General features: G+C 39.9%; 1 protein-coding gene across 9 annotated transcripts in view; it reads right to left on the reverse strand.

Annotated features, from left to right (window-relative positions):
* mef2cb (myocyte enhancer factor 2cb) overlaps positions 1-24,435 on the reverse strand; it is an 82,854-nt gene that overhangs the window by 37,832 nt on the left and 20,587 nt on the right. For all 9 annotated transcript variants that reach the window (XM_028034898.1, XM_028034896.1, XM_028034900.1 and 6 more), the window contains one exon: positions 7,833-8,081. In XM_028034898.1, the coding sequence (XP_027890699.1) occupies positions 7,833-7,886 (54 nt within the window). In that variant the 5' untranslated portion in view covers positions 7,887-8,081. The remainder of the gene's footprint in view (positions 1-7,832; positions 8,082-24,435) is intronic.

Below are 24,435 nucleotides of genomic sequence, written 5' to 3' on the forward strand. Positions count from 1 at the left end.
GCAGCTGGTAGAGACATACAGAGGTAGGTGCACTTTATATTTACTGTTATTTGACATGTTTTCAGTGAGAGAAATAATAATAAACCAAGATGACAAAATTAAAAAAAAACATTCCCAGATGGAAACCACCCTTACGTGGTCACAACCTTTTGTCCTCGGCTCATCAATACTATTAGACACAACACTTTATTATCATCACGGAGTCTGATATGACAGTGCTTTGGGTGGTGGGAAACTGGACGGGTATAAGTGTGAGTGTAAACCTAATTGTTTCTGTTCATAGCACACTGGCAACTGGGGCGTGGTACCTTTCGTCACATACACAAAACATTACAAGTTATCAAAGCTTTTTACATTTTAGTTTTGAGCTAATGGCTCATAAAAGAAAGGTTTTAATAGAACATTTAAATATGTATTTTTGTATGTACAAGTACTAATCAGAGATTTTTGTAGACTAAACATCAAATACCCCTATTTTGTGTATTCGTATATCTAATCCTCTCACATTTCAAAACTGATCCGCAATATACGGTGGAAATAACTTTGCACAACTTTAAAGAAGTACACAATTTATTTGTTCACCCATATCCTCCTCCTCAGCTATCTTCCCAGGGGAGATTGCGACATATGCAGTTTAACACACATGCCCACGCAAATTCATTCACACACACACAGACTCACAAACACGACTTGGTAATCATTGAACCATGTTACCTTTACCTGCTGTCACCTCCCGCTTATGCTATTTTTTTTTTCCAATTATTTTTTTATTACATCTATAATTATTAAGAGATATTGTCAGAATAGACATGGACCAACCAATCTAATAATATTTAGTGATGAAAAGTGCCCTGTTTTATCTTACTGACCAGGTCACTTTTTTCAGGAAGACTTAAAAGAATTAGAGAAAAGGAGGGATATATTCTGATTCTGCACCACAAAAGAGTGAGAAAAAGACAGGAGGGACAAGGAGAGAGAGAGAAAAAGTGGGGGTGGATGCACAGGAAGCACATTTGTATGCATTTCCTCTCATAACAGGAAGAGGCCAGTGGCTTCCCCTTCACAATGGCTTCGCTTCTGCTTCCCACCTCCTGCCTTCTTCCCTGGGGGAGGAGGAGGTGAAGGAAGAGGAGGAGTGGATAGACAGGCACCCAAAAACTGCTGGTTAATAAACCAAACAGGGCCATATGAAGACAGACACACAAAACAAACTCTCTCACACACACACAAACAAAGAAATGTCAGTCACCTATGAAGAATTTGTCTCAAGACAAACACTTATCCTATTGTCACAGTAGAGCAGGAAGCCAGGGGCTTACGCAAAAGGAATAAGAGGAGTCGGGGACCTTGGCCTGAACTTTGCATCACAGCCAGAGAAGCTGTTAAGAGAGGCATTATGACAAAAGAGGCTTTGTCCCACCTCTAATATATTCTATGCTCCTTTTTCTCTTCAAAACCAGACTTATCATCCTGGTGTGTGCTTTCTTTGTACCATATGAACTGAGGGCAGTAGCCTCCTAAGAGTGTTTGATTCAGTATCTAAAATGGAAAGAAGAGTCCACCTGTTGACCAGAGAAAATGATAAAAAATTAATTTAGCCAGTTTAAGCTGGAGGTCCTAAATTGCACACCCATTCTAATTGTTTTAACCGGTAATTTGGTTTCATCGAAGATGTTTACTTGGCTATGCCCCTCTACATGTTCTTGTTTATGCTGGAAAACTACAGCTACAAAAGAATGATTAAAAATAAGTGGAATTTGCATCTCTGGGTCCAAGTTAGTGGTTGGAATGACAGAAATAACTTTGCTGCTGTTTATCTGAGGTAGGTCAACTTTCAGAGTAGGAGAGCTGACACTTCTGCATGACAAGGTGCATTTTATTCACTTTACTTCAATTAGTTCAAGCTAATAAAAATTAATCCTAAAGTTGACTTTCACACTTAAAGCATTAGCTGCTTTATTGCTCCAACAAAGTTACATTTTTAATATTTAAGCAAATAAAAAAAAGAATTAAACAGAATGAGAAAAGAAAGTGATTGAATTTTTAGTTTCTACAAAAATGGAGGAAAAGTTTTTTATTTAAACTTTTAGACAACACAAATGAGAATCTTTTCATTGTTAAATTATCTTTAAAACGTCTCCAATGAACATGTGCTCTGAAGATTTAATGAATCTGCTTTTTTTGATCAGAAGAGCAAAGGGGAAAAAGGATGTAAACTTTATGTTTTTTTCTAATGTGAACATAAAAACAACCTACGTGCAAAATGTACAAATTACTGTTTTCACTGATTTATGGCAACTTCACATCCAACCAACAGTTTAAATTACTTTGTAGTTCATGAATGTCCTGCCAATTTTACTGTATATCACTGTTAAATTTGTATTTTTAACAATGTGGGTTAGACCTCTCTTCAGGTTCACTAAACCGAGAATAAGACAATGAAAGATTTTTTACAACAGTTTTGAACTAAGTAAGAAGTTGTTTGCTTTTTCCAGTTAGGGGTATCAATTCCAAGCTGGTAACAAATGTTTTAAAAATGTTCTCAAAATAATATTGAAGTTTTATGTTTGACTCAATTTGCAGTTGTCTTAATAAAAAAATTAAATAAAATAACATAATTTTTTATAATTTGGAAAATAAAACTATGATTATTATGTCTTAAACTACATTTTAAAGAATTTCTGTTTAGTACAAAATTATTCTGGTTTCACCAGCCTAAGTATTTTGGACATTGAAATAGCTGATCAAACACAGTCAGGATTTAACGTAGCACAGATAGTCAGATGCTACCTTCAGCTGCGATGTATGGCCATATTTTCTTATGGTGATTACATTGTAGCCCAGAAGCAATTTCAAACTCCCTATTAACTGTAAATGACAATGAGAAACAACGTGGGCTGCCTTGGACACAATGGCGCCCGAGGTGGAGAGCCGTATCGTCCAGATCAAAATCGCCCAGTAATGGTGGATAATGTAATTAACGTGCAAGAATGAAACAAGCAAAAATGATTTGCAGACACAATATAAAAGAGACGCCGCGATCTTTCAGGTGAGATCCTGTAGTGGCGAGCAGATGACAGCGAGGGAGTGCCACTCGCCATGGTAGGAGAGGGAGACGACTGAAGGTGGAAAACAGGGAATTAGAAGAGGAGGAGTTCAGGGGTGAGGAGTTACCCTGTGGGCCTCATTATTTTCCTGCTGTTAATTTTTCTCACACGTTTTCTCACCCCAGCACTGTTGATTGGGAGGGAAGAATGCATTGCCGGCTGAAACAAAAAGACCCCTTTCTTTGTCTTTGCTGCTGCAGTTCACTTAGCGAGCAGTAGAGTAGAAAAGGGGAAAACAGACACAGAAGGACATGAAAACAAACTCTATTTTTTTTTTATTCTCCTCCCCAGCTAAGTGTGAGCGACTTATTTTGAGGGAGCTGAGAAATCCAGTTGTTTTACTTCCTGTCGCTGATGACCTGATCCATGTTTAACCTTTGGCCCCTGGGTCCATTCCCTTTGGAGACCACATGTCCCACACAAGGACAGAGACACACACACATACACACCCCAACAAGTCATCCTAAATTAAGCCCGCTGAGTGTACTGGCTGGAGAGGTAACACTAATTAGAGCCAATTGCAGTAAATTAGTTGATCCCCATGACGGGCTAGACAGAGAAAGATGTGTTGTAGATGTTTGCATGTAAATGAAAGCGTGTGTTTGTGAATTCAGGGTACACAAAGCCAGTAAATGTAGCATGTAAAATATGCATATGATAGAATAATCAGCTACCTCTATGTGTATGGGCACCCACACCTGTACTTGTATCTTTTACCATAGGAGCATTTGCCTGCCTATGTGTGAGCAGATCAAGAGAGTCTGCTCTCTGTTTGCAGCCCATGAGTTTATGACACAGGAGCCTCTTTCATGTGCCCGAGGCTGGGAGAGGGTATGAGTGGTCGGGCGGCTTGGAGCCAGGGTTCACACACTGCTGCCCACTGTCCGGAGCTCCGGGCAGCCAGTCAACACCAGGGAGGCCTAGCCCTTCTGCCACCGCTCTCGGGAAGTGTTTCGGGGCCCGGGGGTGGCAGTCCAAAGTGGCCGCCCAGAGAGAGCCAGGCGCCGTGCCCAGTGTGATCCTGCCACTGTGAGGAGTGCAGGAGGGGAAGGAAGGAGAGGCAGCACCGCTCTGTAGGTGGCAAGGTAGCGCTGACAGCTCCACAGAGTGGTGCCACTCCAAAGACGGTAGCGTTATGGAGTGTGTAAGAATCCAGGATGAACTGCAGTATATTTCAAAATAAGGCATGAAGCACCATTTTGCAGCTTTTTTTTAAAGCTAAAAGCTCATATTTTTTTCTCTCTCATAACTGAAGTTGGTTTTTTTTTGTGTATTGCAGGTGAAATAAGTTTTGATATGTTTGGAGGGATAGCTTAAGATTTTTTTAAAATGATGCTCTGTTAAAAGGTTATGTAGGGTTAATATCTTAACTGGACCAAATAACTCTTATTGTTATTGTCATTTAAGGTAAATCCACATTAGTTTTTTCAGTGTCATGACAACCTGTAAATTTGTGTTGGATGATTATTTTGCTAACAGATCATTTATTTTCAGTGGTGTTAGCATCCATCACTATAGTGCAATGATACCCAGGGCAGTGAGACACAGACTTTGAGCTGAGGAGGTTGTTGATTTTTTTGGGTTCTCATCAGAGTTTCTAAGGAAAAGGTAATGCATTGTTAAATGTCTTACATTTAATCACAATGATGTTTTTCATAATTAGAGTTCTTTTATGTCCACTTTGACCTTGGCCACTCTTGGACTAGCCATTAGCTTCAGTCAATGGGACCAACTTATCTGGACTTATACTAAACTTATCTGGACTTATACTAAATGAAGACGTCAAGAGAGTCACCTACTGAATGTTAGATATTTTGGCTTGTAACCTTTTAACAGAATCTCACTTCACAATTCTGAACTATCCTTTTAAGTGGACAGTAAATGTTTTAGGCACACAAAAACTGAAATATGTTATGAATGTGAGGTAGAGAGCAGTCATCTGGTGTTTATTTGGCTTAGACTTGGGACATTTCCTCAAAAAGGAAGTGAAAATATGCAAAAGCAAAGCTTCTGTTTTTTTTTTTTTTTCGTAAAGGAAGAAAATTTTAGTTTCTGTGTCTGTCTGAGTCTTGTGATGTCCTCCTCCCCTAAACAAAATGACATCATATATTTAGGCTCCAGGTTCAATAAGAGAGTGGTGCTTTCCACATAACTCGGTGAAGTCATGTCAGGAGGAGTTATTATTTCCATAAAGCAGCAGCTATTAATGATTATTATCGCTTTAAAGATCAAAACAAGAAAAATGCAGCGATTTATTGATTTTCCTTTCCGTGAACCCTTTTCTCTCTGCTCAGTTTCCTTCTCCTTCCTCCTCTCCCTGTAAATAAAGCCAAGATATCTGAGGCATCGATTCCCCTCAGGTGTCCTTCCTGTCTCCCTCTTTCCCTCCTTATCCTCAGGAGTCAGAGAGCTTGGTGCAGCTTGCAGGCATAGGCTAAGGCGGAGGTGAGGGAGAGGGCCTGAGATAACATTGAGGGAGAGTCGGTGCTGCAACACGATAGTTATAGTCCTCATGTAACATTCCTGTGACCTCCTCCTTGCTCTTGCTCTGTCTCTTGGTCCGCCTGCCTGTCTCTGTCAGTAACAGAAAACTGGCATAAGAGCAAATGCTTTTACATATAATTTTTTTCCAGTCAAACTTTATTTACCTAGATTTTTTTGTTTTCTCTTAAAGGGACAGTTTTATTTATTTATTTAAACAAAATTTTGTAAAATTTTTACCAGTAATGTGATGGATGTCATAATGTGATGAGCTTTTAGAAAATAAAATGGTCTGATAAGTTTCTGCCACCAATTTAAATATAATATGTCAAAAATGCTTAAAAATGCTAATAGTTGCTACTATAAATATGTTTAACCTGTATGACAGCTATGATGGATCCTTAACTTCTCCCAGTCAGAATTCTAACCTCTGGGGGTGTTTTTGCTGGTTTTCCAACTGGGAACGCTAACAGTTCAACATCCAACCTCAAATAAAACACTGTCTGGCTAGCCTACGAAGGCTAGCCAGACAAGTTTTAGCTTATTTTAGCAATTTTAAACAGCTAAGATGAAAAGGAGCTGTATTAGTAACAGCATATTAACTGTCTTTATATTCACAAAAGACCATTGTTAGTTTTTTGCTGTTTTTTACGCTGAACAAAATATGTGTTGCAATGCTAAACTTCCAATGTGTGAAGCTGCAGGCTGCCACTGTATGTCAAGTCTGTCTGATAAACTGGTTCTGAGTCATTAAGCATAATTTCCAAAAAGCTAGATCTGAAAAATGTGAACATTTACTCCACTCTTGACAAACTTAGAGCAAAGATTCAGCTTGAAGTTGCAGGCGCATTGACATGGACATTTCTTAGCTTAAACTACATTGACAATATTAACATTGGTCTCTTGTGAAAGAATAGGTAGTGAATAGCCACTAGTACTGAGTTTTACCCCACAGATATAAATAGTCTCAATTTGAGATGTTTTAGAATGCTACAGGAAGCTAAATTGATGACTAATTGTGAGATAGCTCTCTGGCACACTCATTGCAAAATAACATCTTTTTACTTCAGGTAAGGAACTAATTCTGATAAAAACTTCAAACCTGACTTATAATAAATCCAAACTATCCCTTAAGATATTTTTGAGCATGGGAGCATGCCTGTATGAACCCAAGCATAAAGATGCCTCAACAGCGACAGAAATGGGTCTGTGTATGTGTTTGACCTGTGATCCAGAGGCCACCTTAGCAGCGTATGGATCCAATTGGAGCTGCCAGGAAGCTGACAAAGTGTCAGTGGTCAGCCATGCCACAGGAAGTGATCGATTGTGGGCCTCAAGGGCAGGGAGAGAGCTCTGTCTCTGTCTATTTCCTGCCACAGACTATAGTGTCTACTTCTAACTCTCTGTCCACTATTAGCTCATTTTATATATCTCTCTCAAGTGATGCCAGCTGTTGTTGCAAAGTGTTTTCTATGTCAATATGTCCTTTATTAGCACTGTTGTTTAGCTTAAAGTGTTTGATATTAAATGCTCTACGTCTTGGTAATGATTCTATTCAAAACAAAAATAGAGCTACAGCATTTGTTTTCCAGCGTGTCACTTTAACTATTTGAAAAAAGAGTGGCTCTTTTTATGCTCTGCTTAATGCCAAATGTAAATTTTTCTGCCACACGTAGCTTTTGTATGCAAATAAAAAAGAAGCCACTCTTTTTTTCAAATGTTTTGTTTAGTACTGCGCATTAATTGCCTTTACTCTAAATTCCAAATGTTTGAAATTCACATTTGCAATTCTGTATTACATTTTCTTCTTGCAGAACTTCCTTGACCAGTCTAGTGTATTTCTTGGCCTTAATGATGGCATGTATTATTTGTTTGAAAGCTTTTCACAAAATAACTTAAAAAACAATCAGTTGAGATCGCTTCCTTCACCTTCACAATTACATTCCAGTTTGTGGTGGTCTAGCACATAAATTCCTAACGAAATAAACTAAAGTTTTTGGGTTTGCGATGTAAGAAAAGGTAAAAGTTTAAGAAATATGGATACTTCTGAAAGACATTAAATAAGTAGATTTCCTGCATGCACCTTTCCTTTCCCCAGTTCACATATTGCCCAGACTCCCAGAAGACCTTCATTGTTGAGGGCTATTGGGGGTGTAGGGTGTTTCTCCTTTCTTCCTCCCTCCTCCAGCCTTTTCTCTCCCCCATTCTCGTACTCATCCATCCTCCCACCCCCTCGGGACTTACCTGTCTGTTGCGTTCATCCATAATCCGCGTGATCTGAATCTTTTTCCTCCCCATCGTCCCCGTCTCTTTCTTTTTCTTCTCTTTCTGAATAACTCAAAGCTTTCTTCTTTCTTTCTCTCACTCTCTGTCTCTCCTCTTTTCTTCTTTTTGCTCTTCTTTCTCTTCACTCTTGCACTCCTGCTATCTCTTATCTAGCTTTTTTCTTCTTTCTATTTGTTCCAATCACCTCAAAGATTCCAGCATCTGTACCTGCAAGACAGAGAGGGAGGGGTAAGCAGAGAATAAGCATTAAATAAAATAAAATATGGCAAAATAGTGAGAGGGGAAAAAATATATAAAAGTAGCATCACGGCAGCCACAAGGGAGGGTGAAGAAAGACAAAGAATCTGTCAACAATGTTGTGAGAAATGCTGTGTTTTTCTCTGTCGATATCATGCAAATCAGTTTTTGCCTTTTTTTTTTTTTTTACCGAGGCACCCACTATGAGAGAAGACAGCGCTGTCAGGATCTTGCCTCGTTCTTTGACAGTGTTTTGGATGTGCCACTAACTTAAATGCTCTAATCACCAACACTGTTACATTACCTCGGCTCTGAGAAACACATTTTATGTCTCTCCCTTGAAACGGCACTGTATATTGACAGTGGAACTTGCCAGCCATGTACTTTTACTACTCTATCTGCAGTCCATATCACATCTCCCAGAGAAGCAGTTGTGAGCTACAGGATAAGTGGCAGATGTAAAAGCGGAGCCCGAGTCTTGCCACGTTCTGGCAAAACAAAGCCACAAAAAGAACAAGAAAAATGTTATGTTTCTCTGAAAGTCGCACTAGGATCAAGCGCAACTCCTGCTTGCACTTAATCCAGCTGGAGAAACTGCAAGTCAGTGACACCACCTGATTAATAGTAAAAAACTGTATTTTTTTGTGAACAGCTGAGGGTGTAGAAACCCTCACTCAGGTGGAGCGCTGCAGCTTTATGTGCAGGACTGCACCCACGAGGAAAAGAGAACTGCGCTCCAAAAACTTTGAACGGCTGTCCGTGTGCAGGGGTGTGTGTGTGTGTGCGGGCGTGTAGGCGTGTGTGTGCACTCTTGTATGAGCCTGGCTAAGCCCGAGCTCCAGAGCATCTCTCTGGAGTGCTAAAGTAGGCCAACCCAATCTATCTCGGGGAGGAGCAGAAGAACTGTTGTTGTGTTTTCTTTTGACAGTAGAGGTGATAACGTCCCTCGTTATGCAAATGAGCATCCCATTATTTAAGCTCAGTGCAATGCAGGGGAGCTGTCAGCGCCGTCACATAAGAAAAAAAAAATCTTCCATCTACCCTGCCTTTTTTTCTCTACTTTCCCCTTCTTCTCTCTTCTCTCCTTTCTGAACCACATTTCCGGCACCTGGCAGCACAAGCATCAGACATTGATGTGGAAGACGACACCACTTCACCAAAAGACATGTCAGTCTCAGTCTCTCTCTCTATCACTCTCTGTCTCTCTTTTCTCAAACACCCTTGCTCTTTTTCCTCACTCTCTCATATTCTCTCCTTTTGCATACTCCCATACATATATTCGAACATTGTAATGCGCTCTTCTTCCTTTCTTTTTTTTACTCTCCCCTAACCCGAATCCATGTATTTATTGAGTAACATGCCCAAGGGAGTACAAGGAAGATCCAAACCCCTTAGCTGTAGTGCAGGACACTGCTGTGCACTTGACCTTTTTGTGCTTGCGAGTAGGACATTGATAATGAAAGCTTGTAATGGAGACAACCAGGGATACTTTGGCTCTTAGTGACAGACCAAGGCCTGTGGCAACAGCACACAACTTTGTTCCATATGCAACAGAAAATAAAGACGTTGAAAGGACACTATAAAAACACTAATAATCTAATATTTGCCATTTTGCATTTTTAAAGTTATTTTTTAATAAGTATTTATGTATTATAAAATTATTTTTATTTAATCGTCAATGTTTTTGATAGGAAAAGAGACAACCATCTATCAAAAGACTAAACTATTCTCAAATGTGTCTGTTACATTACATACTTCTCAGTAATCAGAGGAAAAGCAATCAAACATTTCTTATACTTGCTGATCAGCTCTTTGAATGTTTCCATTGGGATTTTACTTTTTATCTTTGGTGATACGATTCATGTCCTTAAGACGGAAAACCTTCCATGCCATCACCATATATATACATATATATAAACTAAACCTACTCAAAATATATGTATGTGTGCTTAAACAGAAAAGCAATTATTATTTCTCTTCTGTTTTAAATAAGTCAGACCATGGCAATAATTTTTGCTTCTAAAGAAACACTATCACCATAATTTTTCCATATTTTACAGATCAGTCAACCAAAAACTGCCATTACATGAAAAACGAATACAATGAGGGACAATGGAGTCTAAAGAATAAAGAAATGATAGACAAAAAAAAAAGAAAAAAACTTTTAGAGATTTGGAATACACCCACCCATGGAAGTATTGAAATGCTGCGTTCGTCAGCTAACACAACGATCAAACCGAACCATTATAACAATAAAACTAAGATCCTAAATAATACTGTGGCAGCTCTAAAGAGGCTATCCAAAACATCTTAGCATTGCTCTGCGCAAACACACCCATCCATAGACAGGAAAACAAAGAGCTGCCCTCTGGTACTCAACAAAAAAGGATGTTGTCAGACAAACTAGGATTACAAGCCAGCACTAAGGCGCTTGGCACAAGACAGCCAGACAAGGATATCAATCAAGCCGGAGTACCTCAATCACAGGCTGACAGCATCATCCCCTCCCAAGTCTTTGTACTCAACATTACCCAGCCTGGGCATCACTCCAAACAAGGGAGGCATTACCTCCGTGATCCCTGCCTCCTGGCCTCCACCTCCTCCCTCTAGTTCCTCGTGCAGCTCGCTAAGCAGAGCTGAAACTCTCAATGTCAACACCCGCTGGGGCAACACCTTAGGCCTTACGTAACGTTAACACTAAGATTAAGCCTGTGTCCTGAACATTTAATCCCCGATTCTGGCTCTCAGCACCAACTAGCACTCCCCTGAGGTGAGGTTCTGCTGCCACTTAGCCCCGTATTGATGCCTCCTCGGCTCAACCAGTTTCCCCTATGCCTTTTCATCTGTGCTTCGTCTACCTCCTCCTACACAACAGGGCAACTTGCCTCCTCCCTGCCCCCCACCACCCTATCTCTCTTGCCACCAAACCCCCCACTTTTCCTCACACCCGCCCCCATCCCATATGAGAGCCAGACAGCTTCTGGTTAAGAACTGAGTGCCCACCTCCTCATCGGGCTCCTTTCCCTTTTCTTCCCTTGTGGTGGATGGAGCATCATTTAACTTAACAGATTACCACTGACTCACTAAATCCAATTTAGCCTCATAACGCCAAGATAAAAAAACTAAAGGGAATTGCAGCAAACAAGCAGTTCTTTTTGAACTTGCTCAAGACGCACAACACAGCTAGATTGTTTTTACAGGCCCCTGACACTGATACCTGACCAAAAGTGGGCCAATAAGATGAAAAAGTAGCAAATAAAATACAAACCTAAACAGTCTAACACTTTAAGCCAATTTACTAATCCCAAAGTAGAGAAAAAGGGAAAATGAAGAAGACACAAAAGAGACCGTGTACTATGTAGAGTCTAGTCTCTTTCACAACATACGGTACTTAAAGCCAGAATTTAGATGTCTTAATGTCATCACTGTGGCCTATTTCACAAAACAGTTCTGTCATAAACCCATAAACATAAGCCACGCTTTGAGCTGCCTCTGTCAGGTCCTGTATGACAAATCAAGCCAGTGCAATTTTTTGCATGTCAGATAAAATCAACCTGACATTCCAAGAGCAAAGAGGAATAAAGTTTAATTCAACAAGGTCAAACATCTCCCATTGTTCCAAGAAAACAAATGGGTGGTGTCTCCCACCAACACTGAAGAAACTTCTATTGGCTGAAGTTTACCGATCTGTTTTGTTTTGGTGTACCTCAATGCACCCCACAGTGTTTGTTAACATCTAGAAATTATTTGCATGATTCACCAATCTGCTCTGGCCCTAATGTATGTTCACGTTAAATATCCTGGTCAGGTGATAGCTATGTCACTGTCTGGAGGAAGGAAGCAGGTTCACCACTACAGAGGTCAGCTGACTTTGGGTGGTGACTACCTGGCTTGATGTCTGAGACATTATATTCGGAAAACACACCAAGGGGACGAAATAGGTATCTAAATCCATGCAAAACCATAAAATAATCCCAAACCTAGGCAGATTATTGCATTACACCAATAATTTTTTTGCCATTAACACACAGATAAATAGACAGATAAATAGACTTCTGTCAAGGGTAGATTCTTCAGTAGCAATTTTACTAAAAAAACAGAATAAAACTGAAACGTTATCACAAGCCACTTGTGCGATATCTCCCACTCTTCAGAATGGGAGACGTCTGACATAATTTATGTGCACTGCTCTATATCGATCCTGCTGACATACACTTCAGTCCTGGGTTACGGTCAGAGTTGTTGGTTTGATGTTTACAAACTCACTTGTTTGCATGATGTCAGCGATTTGATTAGTGATTTATGAATGGCCAAAGGCAGCAACGCAGAGGGAGGTCCGGAGGCTTCCAACTAATGGTATTCCTCTATTAACACAAGCCAGAAGTAGACAATTGGAGGGAGGCCGGTGTAGGCAGTTGCTGAGGTCAGAGAGCACAGTGGCATCAAGCAGACAGAAGGACAACAGTTGCTCCTCTGCTTGTTTAACATCTTTGTTCTTTGAGCTGGAGAGGTGACAATGAAAAGCTAGAAGAGTGGTGAGAGGAAAACATAGAAATTGAGTGAAGAAAGGAAAATGGAGAGAAGCATAAAGAGGGATCTTTTGAACAGGCACCATGCCTCTCCAGGGGGAGGGGAAGAGCTGTGCCCACGACCCTCCCATCTGTTAAGCAGACGGATGGAGAGATAGAGAGAGAGAGAGTGGAGATTCAGCACATAGATCTAATGAGCATTTTCTCTCTGTGTCTCAGAAGTGAAGCTGAGAGGACAATGAGAACATACATACTCAGAGCACCACAAGGCTTGATTCTAGGTCGCCTCTCTCCCAAGTGTTTAGTCACTAAAAACTAATATACAGCACATGGCGCTTTTTCACTATCTAATAGACGTTTGTAGACTGGTTTTTAATGTGGCTCCATCATTAAGGACGTACAGTAAGAAGGACTCCTTTAAATTCTATGCACAGCGAGAAAAGAAAGAGGAACTCTTAGCTTGAGTCATCCGGAAGACTAATTCATCATTTTGAAAGACAGCTGTTTTGTTTGTGAATGAGGACAGTGGGCATGACAAGAAATGTTCAAGAGCCTCAGTTCTTAGAAAAAAAAAAAACTAAAGAGATAATCTCAGCATTTAGAGAATCGCGAAATGTTGAGAACGAAACCAGCACTCTACACTTAGACATGCACTCTGTGCCCATTTCTGCTTAGGCTGCTGTTCTTAGACTCTAATTCCACATGTTATAGCAAATTGGGGAAGGTCATTTATCACGACAGAATTGGAGATGTTTTTCCAAGAAGCTACCTCTCTATGCCAGGTACATCTGCAACACATTTGGTTGTATAGTGCAGAGCATGAATCTGGTTCATGCGGTCTAGAAAAAAAGAAATAAAGCACTGGGCTTAACAGTATTGCAAAATATTCACAATGTTTGCCTGTGTTATGCACAGATTGCTGGTGTGGTTTCAGTCAATGTACACCTCTCCAAATAATAATTTCTGCCAGGTCAGTAAAAATAATAATATACATAAATGTTCTGATGACAACAGAATAGATTGGCTAAAGTTCTTATCTGCTATAATTTAAGTTGCTCTAAATTTTTAAATTACACCTCTGACTGAAGATACGGGCAAATTAAGGAACATAACTCTATCCTTGAAGTCATTTCCAAACTTATAAAGGTCAATATACATTGGCCCAATTGTCTTTCAGTTATTGAAGAGTATGGCAAGTGAAATATATATATATATATATATATATATATATATATATATATATATATATATATATATAGAGAGAGAGAGAGAGAGAGAGAGAGAGAGAGAGAGAGAGAGAGAGAGAGAGAGATTAATATAAACTGGAGTTTCAGCAAAGATAGAAGAATTCCTGAGTAAACTGGAGGTGTATAGGAGAGCCCCTCCCTTGAAATAAACTCCTTTTATCATCTTAAGGAGGAGAATGAAAGAAAATGTTGAACAGTTTTCCAATACAGCCTGACTTTCTGTAGATGCACTTCACAACAGCCTTTAGGTTTTCGCATTTTAAACATTTGTGTTTGACATGAATTTTGCTCAAGAACCCTTTTTATCGGTGGCACAGTTTTTTAAGAGTTTTGTACTTTTTCGTGTGAGAACATACTTGTTTTGACTTTCTTTTTGTATTTATTTTAGAAGTGTGGATGTGTTTGAAAGTGCAAGTGTTTGCAAGTGCAAGCATAAACACGTAAATACGTGTTTATGCTTTCAAGCTGTTACACAGCAGTACTTTATCTCCAGTAAGGTTGGATGGACATATACTGTAACAGCACAAATTAGAGGAAGGGAAGAATCGAGCAGAGGAGCGAGTCTATGGTCGGGCCGGATGAACAGAAAAACGTGTGCTGGGTCTCATTGTGTCTCTAATGTCATTACAGGCAGTGACTCCTCTATGTGGCACACCATACTCCCCATCTGTCAGAGCGAGATAGGCAGGGTGACGAATGGCTATCACTGTTACTTCTCTCAACCTCCTCCACCCCCATCCCACTTCAGTGTCTGTATCTTTTTTGAAACACAAGCAGAGGGGGGGGAGAGTGACCTGAACCTGGGCGGTTGCCCAAACGTAGGTGGACATCTATAAATCTGAATCTCAGCAGATATTAGGGCTAATTTAACATGTTAGCAGCTAAAGAGATTAGCAACATGTACATCTGGGGATTAGAACGTTTGTGGTGGATCATCTTATAATGTGTTCATTCTCTTCCTCTTTTTAACCAGTGTGTTTCTAGCACTGCTTGAATTTAGATGCTGCCGCTTGTGTGCATCTGTGTCTATGTGTGTGTGTATTTGAGGATATGTCTTCACCTGTCTCTCTCTATTAGATCACGGTTTAGTTGGATCATTAGTGAGACGGAGAAGGTTTCACATATATTCTATTTTCAATCTCCATGTGACACAGAACTGAGACACCTGTCTATTGATAAGGAGAAAAGTGAGCCAATAGTCTATGGTTGGCACACGTTTCAAACATTCTGTCAAGCCCTCATAAATGTGACTGACGTTATGGTAGGAAATTTACTGCTATAAGCAGCATCTCAAGCAACACTATATGAGCTCTCAAATTCTCATTAATGCCTGATTGTCTTGTTTCTAAAGTCAGCTTTAAATTTAGGTGGATTCTGATGTAGTTTTAGTAGCAATGCTTCCCTATTAATTCTATGGTCTAATCACTCCTTTCCATGATCTTGGAGGACAGGACAGGAAACACACACAAACAGCTGAGTGGAAGGATGTAACAGGCAGTCAGAGACAATCAGAGGTGCTAAAGGTGTTTCCTTCCTTGAATTAGTCTGATTGCAAAATAGGGAGTATCGCCAGTAGCAGAAAAAGGAAATAAACAAAAAGAAATGCACTTCCAGAATATGAAATACTTTAAGCTGTAGACATTTCTTATCAGGTATGTGTTACAAGATAGTTTTACTCAAACTTGATTCCAAATCATTAAAATTTTAACATTATCTGAAGATATTTTTTATTCTTATACCAAGAACAAGACAAGAACTAACAACTCAAAAGTTTGTTGGCTGAACCTCAATAAACCCTTTATAAAACTTCTGATTTTATTTGAATTTTTCAGAGAATGGCTAAAATACTGTGCATAATCACAATACCAAAAATAATGATAGTTAATATATTTAACTTCCAGCTAATTCTAGATAAATGTAATTTACAACAAAACTAAAAATACAATGAACAATGCTTAAGTTAATCATATTAACATTGTGAGAAATTATGCTATTTTTGTAGGTCTTACTGCCATTATTTTATGAGTGTATTTGATCAAATAAAAACGCGTTTCTATGAAGATTATAATTTCACAATGACATACTTTTAAATTCTTAAAATTTTTATATTAGTAAAAGACTATTTTAATAGAAAGCATGGCTACACTTTCAAAATGCAGCTTAATTTTAACATGTTAAGATATTCTGTAATTCACTGAGCATGTGCTGGTTTCAATTGTGGACCTTTGTAGGAGGTGGTATAAACACAGTTGAGACCAGAGGTGTGTTGTTCGTTTGGCCAGCTGTATGTTTCACTCAGCACCAGGAAAGACAGGCCTTGGGCCGTCACAGCAGCTACACAGATAGGTAGCCATCCGTCAGAGCCAGTACAGAGACAGGTGAAAGCCATCTTTCCATAACCCGGCGCTGACTTCCCCAAGGACAAAATGACTTGACATAATGCGTCAAGCGCCCCCTCCTTGTTTGAAAGGAGGCCAAGAGCTGTGAAGCTGCAGCTGCCGGACCAAAGGCAAATCGAGCAAAAGGCCACACATGAAAGCAAGGAGAAGCCAAACAAACTGGGAAATGGAGAACTAGCCAGTTCAAAAGGCATTTTGTCTCAACAGTCAGCAGCCGTCTGCTGCAACAGTGGCTCATAAGCAGGAGTGATAAACAAATAAGCGTAGATGACCGCAACTACATTAATAGCCATGAGCCAAACTGGAATAAAATGGAAGAAAAGAAAAAGAAGAAGAGGTTAAAAAGAAGAAGCAAATGCAAGCCACAATGTGGAAAGGCCCAAGAAGGCGGGAATGAATCACCCTTTGGTATATTCAGTCTTTCCATTCCAGTTGCTTTGGAAGAGACAGCAGTTAGACAACATGTAGGTATACAGCAGAGATAAAAATGAAAATCATTTCAATATTTAATTAATGCGATTGACGCTATTGAAATATTGAAGGGGTTTTGAATATGGAAGTGGTGCTGATTGTGGCAATAATCACATCTGATTTATAAACACAAATAGTTTCACCAAGTTTCACTTTTTCAACACCACAGAAGTTTCTGTCACTTCTTCCTCTCTGTCACTCCCATTTTTTAATGTCACTCTGCAGTCAGTAGGAACCACTCACTTACTTTAAATGTTAGCCTGAGCACCATAGCACCCAGGTGTAACCCGACTGCCGAAGGAACAGGAACAGAAAATGTACACCATAAGCTTCTATGCCAAAAAGACTTGAATGCAGTAGTGAGAAATTTTCCACTCCTCTAAAAGAGCAAAATCAAACCAATGCAGTGAAATTACAGCAAACTTTTCACTAATTTTACCCAGCCCCCAAAAGAACAGCCGGGAGTCATGTTGCTAAGAACACAAAGCGCTGACATATTCACCCAATTATGTCCTCTGCCGAGTATGACAATGTCTCAGGATGTTACCAATGTTCTACACTGATGGAGAGTGTGTGTATGTACATGTTTTAGTCTGAGGTTTAAAAATGAAGCCAAGGCCTCATTGCTCATGGGTCGTTAGACGCATCTCCAACAAATTCTGTTTATCCAAAAATATTCTATAGCCAAATACATTCTGATGCCATGTAAAGACAACTCTAAGAACATCCTGTTTATTAGTAAAAGAAATACATAAACAAAATTCTTAGTATTAATTCTGAAATCTTTTCTACATCACAATCATATTAGCTGAATCCAGAAAGAAGTTTCTCCAAGTAAAGTTTATATATTTCTACTGCTGTGGTACTTTCCATCTGATTTATTTTATTTGGTTAAAGCTGTTGTTCATTTGTGACCTCTCTCAAGAAAGACCTAGTGCTGAACGTTCTTGATGATGACAAAATGTATCCAAGCAGCTGTCCACACATTCGTAAAGTCAAACAGGAGTGCAAGAAGATCTCATGGACCACATAATATTAAAACTTCAGAATATTTCTTATCTAAGTGAATGCTGTCTCAAAAATTGCTACCCTGTTGACTTCCTCTGGTAAAGTAAGTCTGTGCTATTATTATGGACCATATATACGAAGTAGAGAGCTTTAAGCTTGACACCTTAAAGCCTATATGACACCTGAACATAGGCTTAAGATTCTTATTTTGAAAATGTAAAGGAAGAAGTCCTTGAGATACCCTGCTGTGTTAATGGAAATGAGTAATAAAAATGTTCGTCAAACTGGTTGACAACACTCCATTACGAAACATAAGCTTGCCTCCAGCATGATTTATGAGATTTATAAGCAGTGTGAGAATACAATTGACTAAACATTAGCCACTAACAAAAGGGCTAATGGGTTAATTCAAATTTTTAAGTGTTATGTTATTCTCTCACCAAAAACACACCTTGAGTGTTGCTCTGATTTTTTCATGCATATTTGAGAAATTATTGAATGTCCTATGGTCACCATTCAGGGGCGCCTAAATGCTTTCTCTCACCCAAAAGTTCTGGAGCTGCAGTCCAAAGCTCAGCTTCTGCCCCACAGTGTACCAATACCTCGCACCTCCCCAACACAGCTCCTTCAGACTAGTGACCACAGAAATTTGCAAACACCTGGCGGAACTGTGCAGCTGAATTTATCGTCCAAACTACTTTTCAGTCCAATACTTCTAAGAACGATTATAAACAGCATCATGGAGGAGCATTGTTGTGATGATGTCCTCAAAGGGAGCATTGAAAAGAGTGGGAGCTTCTTAAAGAGACAGGCCAATTTCAAGGCGTCAAATTAAGAAGTAAATTTTCTTTTAAGTTGTTTGATATATGCAGCATTTTTATAACAACTGAAGGTAAAATCTAGAAAGCTTATGTTAAATAATTATGTATAATGTACTGTCAGATGTATAATTATGTAATAATTTATGTATAAATATAACTGTTTATACATATCCATAACTATAATTGTTCATATACTGTATATATATATATAATTGTTTTGTAACGCTTGCTCAATTTAATTATTCTGCACTGCTTTAAGATTATTAAAAATAGAATGTGTTATTTATAAAACCTTTTTTAAGAAAAATGTTTTAAGCGTTCTCCTTTAAATTGGCCCTATTATACTTATTTGTACCAGATGGGATAGGTCAATATGCTACAAAATATCCTTATAACATTTTTTGCACAAAATCATTCTCAGATAATGACATTTCACTTGCTCAGTTCTGCCTCCTAAACCATCAAGGATGCTGCAAGTGGTTTCTGAACAGTAAGTCATGTTCAATCTGGAGATTTCCAATGAACAGTAGGGGCAGTTTTCTTCAGTGACGGTCTGTTGAAAAATCTCACCATGCACTCTTGGTAGTTTTCAAAAGAGTTTGCTATTTCATTTGCGCAAACTAAAATTTTCTTTGGCATTGTCTTTGATGTGGATGCTGTTGATCATTACAAAACGAAAACAAATGTTCCTAATAGTTTTGAGTTTGGCTACTCTGATATATACAGTATATAACCTCAAATATACAGTAAACCTACTTGAATACAAATCAATATATTTTCCTGATGCTTAAACCAAACAAAACGTTATTCTTCTATTTGCAACTTTTGGGCCACCAAAGAGCTTTTCAACCATTTATTCAAAAGCTACTTCTAAACAGCTGATTGTAACTAAAATGTAATTGGGCAACAGTTTAGCTAAATATGATGTAATACATGCCTGCTTGCTTGGGGTTCAGTACCCCACCTCTTCACCCCGCAACGTATCACCAGCAGACATCAGAGTTGAGACAATCCACTGATGATTTCATCACACCCCCACCCTTAACTCTTTTTTCCTTGCCACAGTATTCTAATCACCCTAATTAAAAGCTTTGTTCATTTAGAAATCTCTGATGACAATTTGTTTCACTCTACCCTACAGCAGTAGTAGCAGTGAGGAGAGGAAAATTAAATTTGATCTTGTGACAGCAATTATTAAATGTTCCCTCCTGGCCTCAATTAGGGCCCGCAGGCTAATGCTAACATGGCTAACCCTCAAGCAACCATTTGCAGCCTTGTTCACTGTCTCTCCACCACCATCTTTCAGTGTACATGTAGGAAGGAGTCTTTCTGCTTTTCGGTTTTGGAAGTATGGAATATCTTGTGGGCTGTTATCTGATTTGCATGCTTGCTAAAAGAAGAAGGGCGTATTTCCCTTTTTTGGGTTGACTAGTTAAATATCAGCTAGTGTAGACTAGCAGATCTATGAGGAAGTTGTGGAATTTACTAATCTTTCTTGCTGGGCTGCGTCAGCAAGTTTGGTTTCTACCATGAAACTATGATGTAAATTGATTATTTCTGAAGTCATGACCATCTTAATGTAGCAATAAAATCAAGTGATACCTCTTCCTGCCACTGGGACGCCATTACAGCTTTGCCTGGAGCCGATCTGTCGCAGCCTTGCCGAGTTGAAAAGAGTGCCGCCACTCGGCTTTCAGTCTATGCACAGTGTGTGGGTAATTTGCAGAGAAGTAGAAGGTTGCACACTTCAACAAGGATGTCCTTCATAGATTCGACCTTCTGATTTTCCTTTTTTTTCCCCTCTTCTGGTCCCTGTGCTCCACTAGGAAACCAAGTAACCTAGATCGCAGAGTAGGCAGAGAGGGGATTGTGAAAGAGAGACTAAGAGGCAGAGGAAGAGCAAAAAAACCAGTTGAGAGGGTTTGTTTTTTTCATCAGCAAATAATAGAGCTGATTATTGTGAACATTGTTTCCCTGTTGACGATGAGCATCATTAAAAAGAAATTGGTCCACTGAAATTGTTTGTTTAAGAGATGCTGGTTTATGCTTCCAGGCAATGTCCCTTCACCACAGACACACACACACACACACACGAACGCCCACCAACCAATGTAAACTTGAGATGTAAGTTGGAAGCATTACATCTACAAATTATGTTATTCTCATAATCAATTTAGATAAATTTTCCACAAACTAAAATAAAAGCAATAAAATAATTGCATTAAAAATCTTTTGCTCTAGATAGTGTCAAACTGAGTCTGCTAAAAGAAAGCATGGTGCTTATAGAGTGTTACAGTTCCCTGAGGAGAGTCAGTGGTGAACTGCATGAGGCGAAAGGTTGTGCATGGCGTGCGGAGGGCGTGTGGCGGCATACGGTACCTACAGATCAGCCTCTGTTTAGGGGAGTGGCCCCCACTAAGGCTCGAGCCAGGCCAGACCGAGTCCAAGCCTATCATTACTCATCGGCTGGGTGCCGCGCTCCTTTTTGGAGTGGTTATGGAGGGAGGGCATGGGGGGTGGGGGCGACTGGTGAACTGGTGAGGGTCTGGCAGCTCCACTGTACTCCACTCCCAGCGCCATCACAACCCGACCTCATCAAAGTGAGCGCTCGTAATTTGTCACAGAAAGCAGCCAATTAACATATGTTAGGGGAAGGAGGGAGGACAAGAAGAAGGGAGGAGAAGGAGGAGAGGGTGAGTGAAAAAAGATAGCGTGTGATTAAAGAGTCTGCACAGCTGCACAACATCAAGATGGCAAAGAGGTTTAAAAGAGACCTCAGACCCAGTAATCTGATAAAGCGTGCTGTTAGTCACCCCCCCCCCCCCCACCTCCCACCCTTTAGGAAAGAAAGAGTTGGGGAAGGAGAAAGGGTAAGATTGAAATAATAGAGACAAACAAATATTAAATTACTGCTTTGAATCTACAAGCTCTGGCAGAGTGCCTTTACTCTAAAGATGTGGCTACAATGAAGGCTGCTGTATCAACCCCCCCTCATGCCAAAGCTACTACTGTTTGACCACACTCTATTTTTAGCCCAACACTTACCATTTCTACAGGAATATGCCAACAACCTCTATTTTCCTTTTGCTCTAAACTATAGTTTCATCTCAAAATGTAAACGTGTGGTTGCACCCCTGCATTTAAACTTCTTTCTCATGAAACAAAAGGGTTTTTTTCCGCTTTTTTTGTGTTTTTGCATTTATTTTTCTGTCACAACGTCGTAGACAAGTTCCTTACATTGTGACTTGTTTGTTTGCTTTCAAATCGTGTTCCTCATGGTTGGTTTTTAAAATGCATGCGTGTGTGTGTGTGTGCGTGTCTCTACGAGCGCGCAATCTTTTACGTGTCTGTTGCTGTTGTTGTTGTTGTAGGAACATCTTGTGAAGTGAGTCGTGTGATATTTTGCCTTGTTGTTGGATACGGTGGCAGGCTGAATGCATTAGCATCGCGCACCGATGCCATTCTGTGTTCTGTCGTCTCTCAGCCACCTCTGCCTTGTCTCTCTCTCTCTCTCTTTCTCTCTCTCTCCCTGTCTCTACAGCGACTGATCACATGGACTGACAAGCGAGTTTTGGGTTTTTCGTATGCCCCACCATCCTTCGCCTGGTGGTGGATCTGGTTTCTTGGGCGAAAAAATCGTTCACTGGCAGGGAGGGATCTTTCAACAAATTTGAGAGATTTCAAAATCTCACTCAAACACTTGTGTTGCGGGGAAATCCCCTTTGCTAAAAGACAACAAAATCTAAATTATTATCCTGATTATTACAGAGGAAAAGCTCCTTCTTTGGCTGAGGAGCGCTGTATATAAATCATAAGTGTTTCTTTTTTCCTCCTCTTTCTTTTTCTGGCACTCTTATCCTTGCCATCGAGCATCCATCATCATTTATTTATTTTTTCCTATTTGGGATAGGAAGGCCCAAAGTGGGGGAGCAAAGGAGGGATGGAATATCAGTGCACGGAGGAGGCAACGGCAAGTTGCTGCAATGTAGAATTTTTCTTTTCTCATCTGCTTCACAATCTAGTGGTTCAGTGAAGGACCTGGGTGCCTCAATTCCACCCCCCCCAGCTTCCACCCTTGCCTCAACTCTCCACTCAAATCCCTCTGCTGCGAGCACAGCTGCACTGTTCACATAACCTCGCCTGCAACCCCCCTCCACCACCACCCGACACCCCCCACTCAATGATAGCAGAGCACGTCCCATCCACTAAGCAGCACAGTTTTTCCCAGTTCATGTATGCAGGAGCAACAGACAGAAGCAGAGGCTAGTGGGCACACAACATATCCCCCTTTCCTCCTTTTGGTTCTTTTCCCTCGTAATTTTTTTCTCATATCATTCAATTCCTTCCCCTTCTCCTCACCCTAAGAAAAATTCCCCGGCCTGTTGACCCCTAGAAGGCCTGAGAACATCCATGAGCACTCACACACAGGAATACTTATACACACACCCCCTTAACTCAGTCCTCTAAATACAAACTGCCCATTTTTCTCCTTACCAAGTGACCTGCATCACAGCTGTGTGTGGGAATTTGTAAGGGTTGGTGTATTAGTGGTAGTCAGGGGTGTTGCTGAATATAAACCAAGTCCAAACTGAAATGTTTGTTTTGCTCCGAACATAAAAAGATAGTTTACACATGGAAATCAATAGAAGAAAACAACAAACATTTTTCTATTTTCTTTTTTACTTTTGTTTAAGTTTTACTTAGAACAGCCTAAGTAAAAAAAAAAAAAGGATTTTTGATCTAAATTGCAGATCTTTTTTTTTATTTTAAGTCCATTAGAAACAAAAAATGGATTTTGTCTACCTTAAATCTGAATCCAGTCTGGGCATGAATCTGCATGCAATATTTGTGGCACATTTTAAAACTATACATGAGGTTACTGTGCATATGTCTATATTTCTTTTGCTGTCATTTTACTTTGAAAGAGTCTGACTTTCTTGTAATCATTTAAAATAGAACTTTGAACACTTTGCTGTATTTTTTAATTTCTTTTGTTGGAAGTTGATTTTACAGGAACTCAAATGAATGATCATGACTGAATTATTATTTAAAGTAGGTGCATGTCTGTACACATCACAATTCACACCAGGTACATTTATGGTTTGCACAAATCATGTATGCCCCATACATGTACATGTTTATATGTGCATGTGCACGTGTGAGTGTGTATGTGTGAAACGGAGAATAGGGAGAGGAGCGGCACTGGGCTTCTGTTGCACCTACTGAGCATTATCCCAAATAAACAACTCATTACACGTGTACTTAACCGAGGGGGAACCGGCGAGCTGTGCAAGCTAATCCCCATTATCGTTCCCAGCGTTTCTCTTCCGATTAGGCTACAGGGAAGAGGAGACCCACAAGGTAGGTTGCTCAGTTTAAGAGGAAGCAAGAAGGAGATAGAAGAAAGAAAAGCACCTGAGTTAACTTCCCAAGAGTACCTCCTTCCCCTACCTTTCTTCCTTCTCCCTCTGCTATTTGCTTTTTTGCTCTTACTTGTTTTCGACCACCTCTTCAGAACTGGGTCATCGGCAGTTTGTGGAGCAGCATTTTGAAGAACATGGGAAAGGGACAAAAAAAACATGTTCTTGCTATGAGAATAATCTAAGGTTTCTTTAACAAGTAGCCTGGTTATCATATTAAGCTGTCAAAAAACACATTAAAAGGAGGAGGCACAATTCCCTGCACAGAGAAAATGGTGGGGGGGAAGCACTCCTCATTTCCAGTGTAAAGAGACAGTCCACCAAGGGCAGCATAGTGCTTTGCAAAGACTCACTCTCTCTTTCTGGCCCACTCATAACATGATTATAAAGCCCCTATTATGAGGGCCAAGATGCAGAGTGTCAGTCATT

This window comes from Xiphophorus couchianus, chromosome 12, assembly GCF_001444195.1.
Source record: "Xiphophorus couchianus chromosome 12, X_couchianus-1.0, whole genome shotgun sequence".
In the NCBI taxonomy this organism is placed as follows: Eukaryota; Metazoa; Chordata; class Actinopteri; order Cyprinodontiformes; family Poeciliidae; genus Xiphophorus; species Xiphophorus couchianus.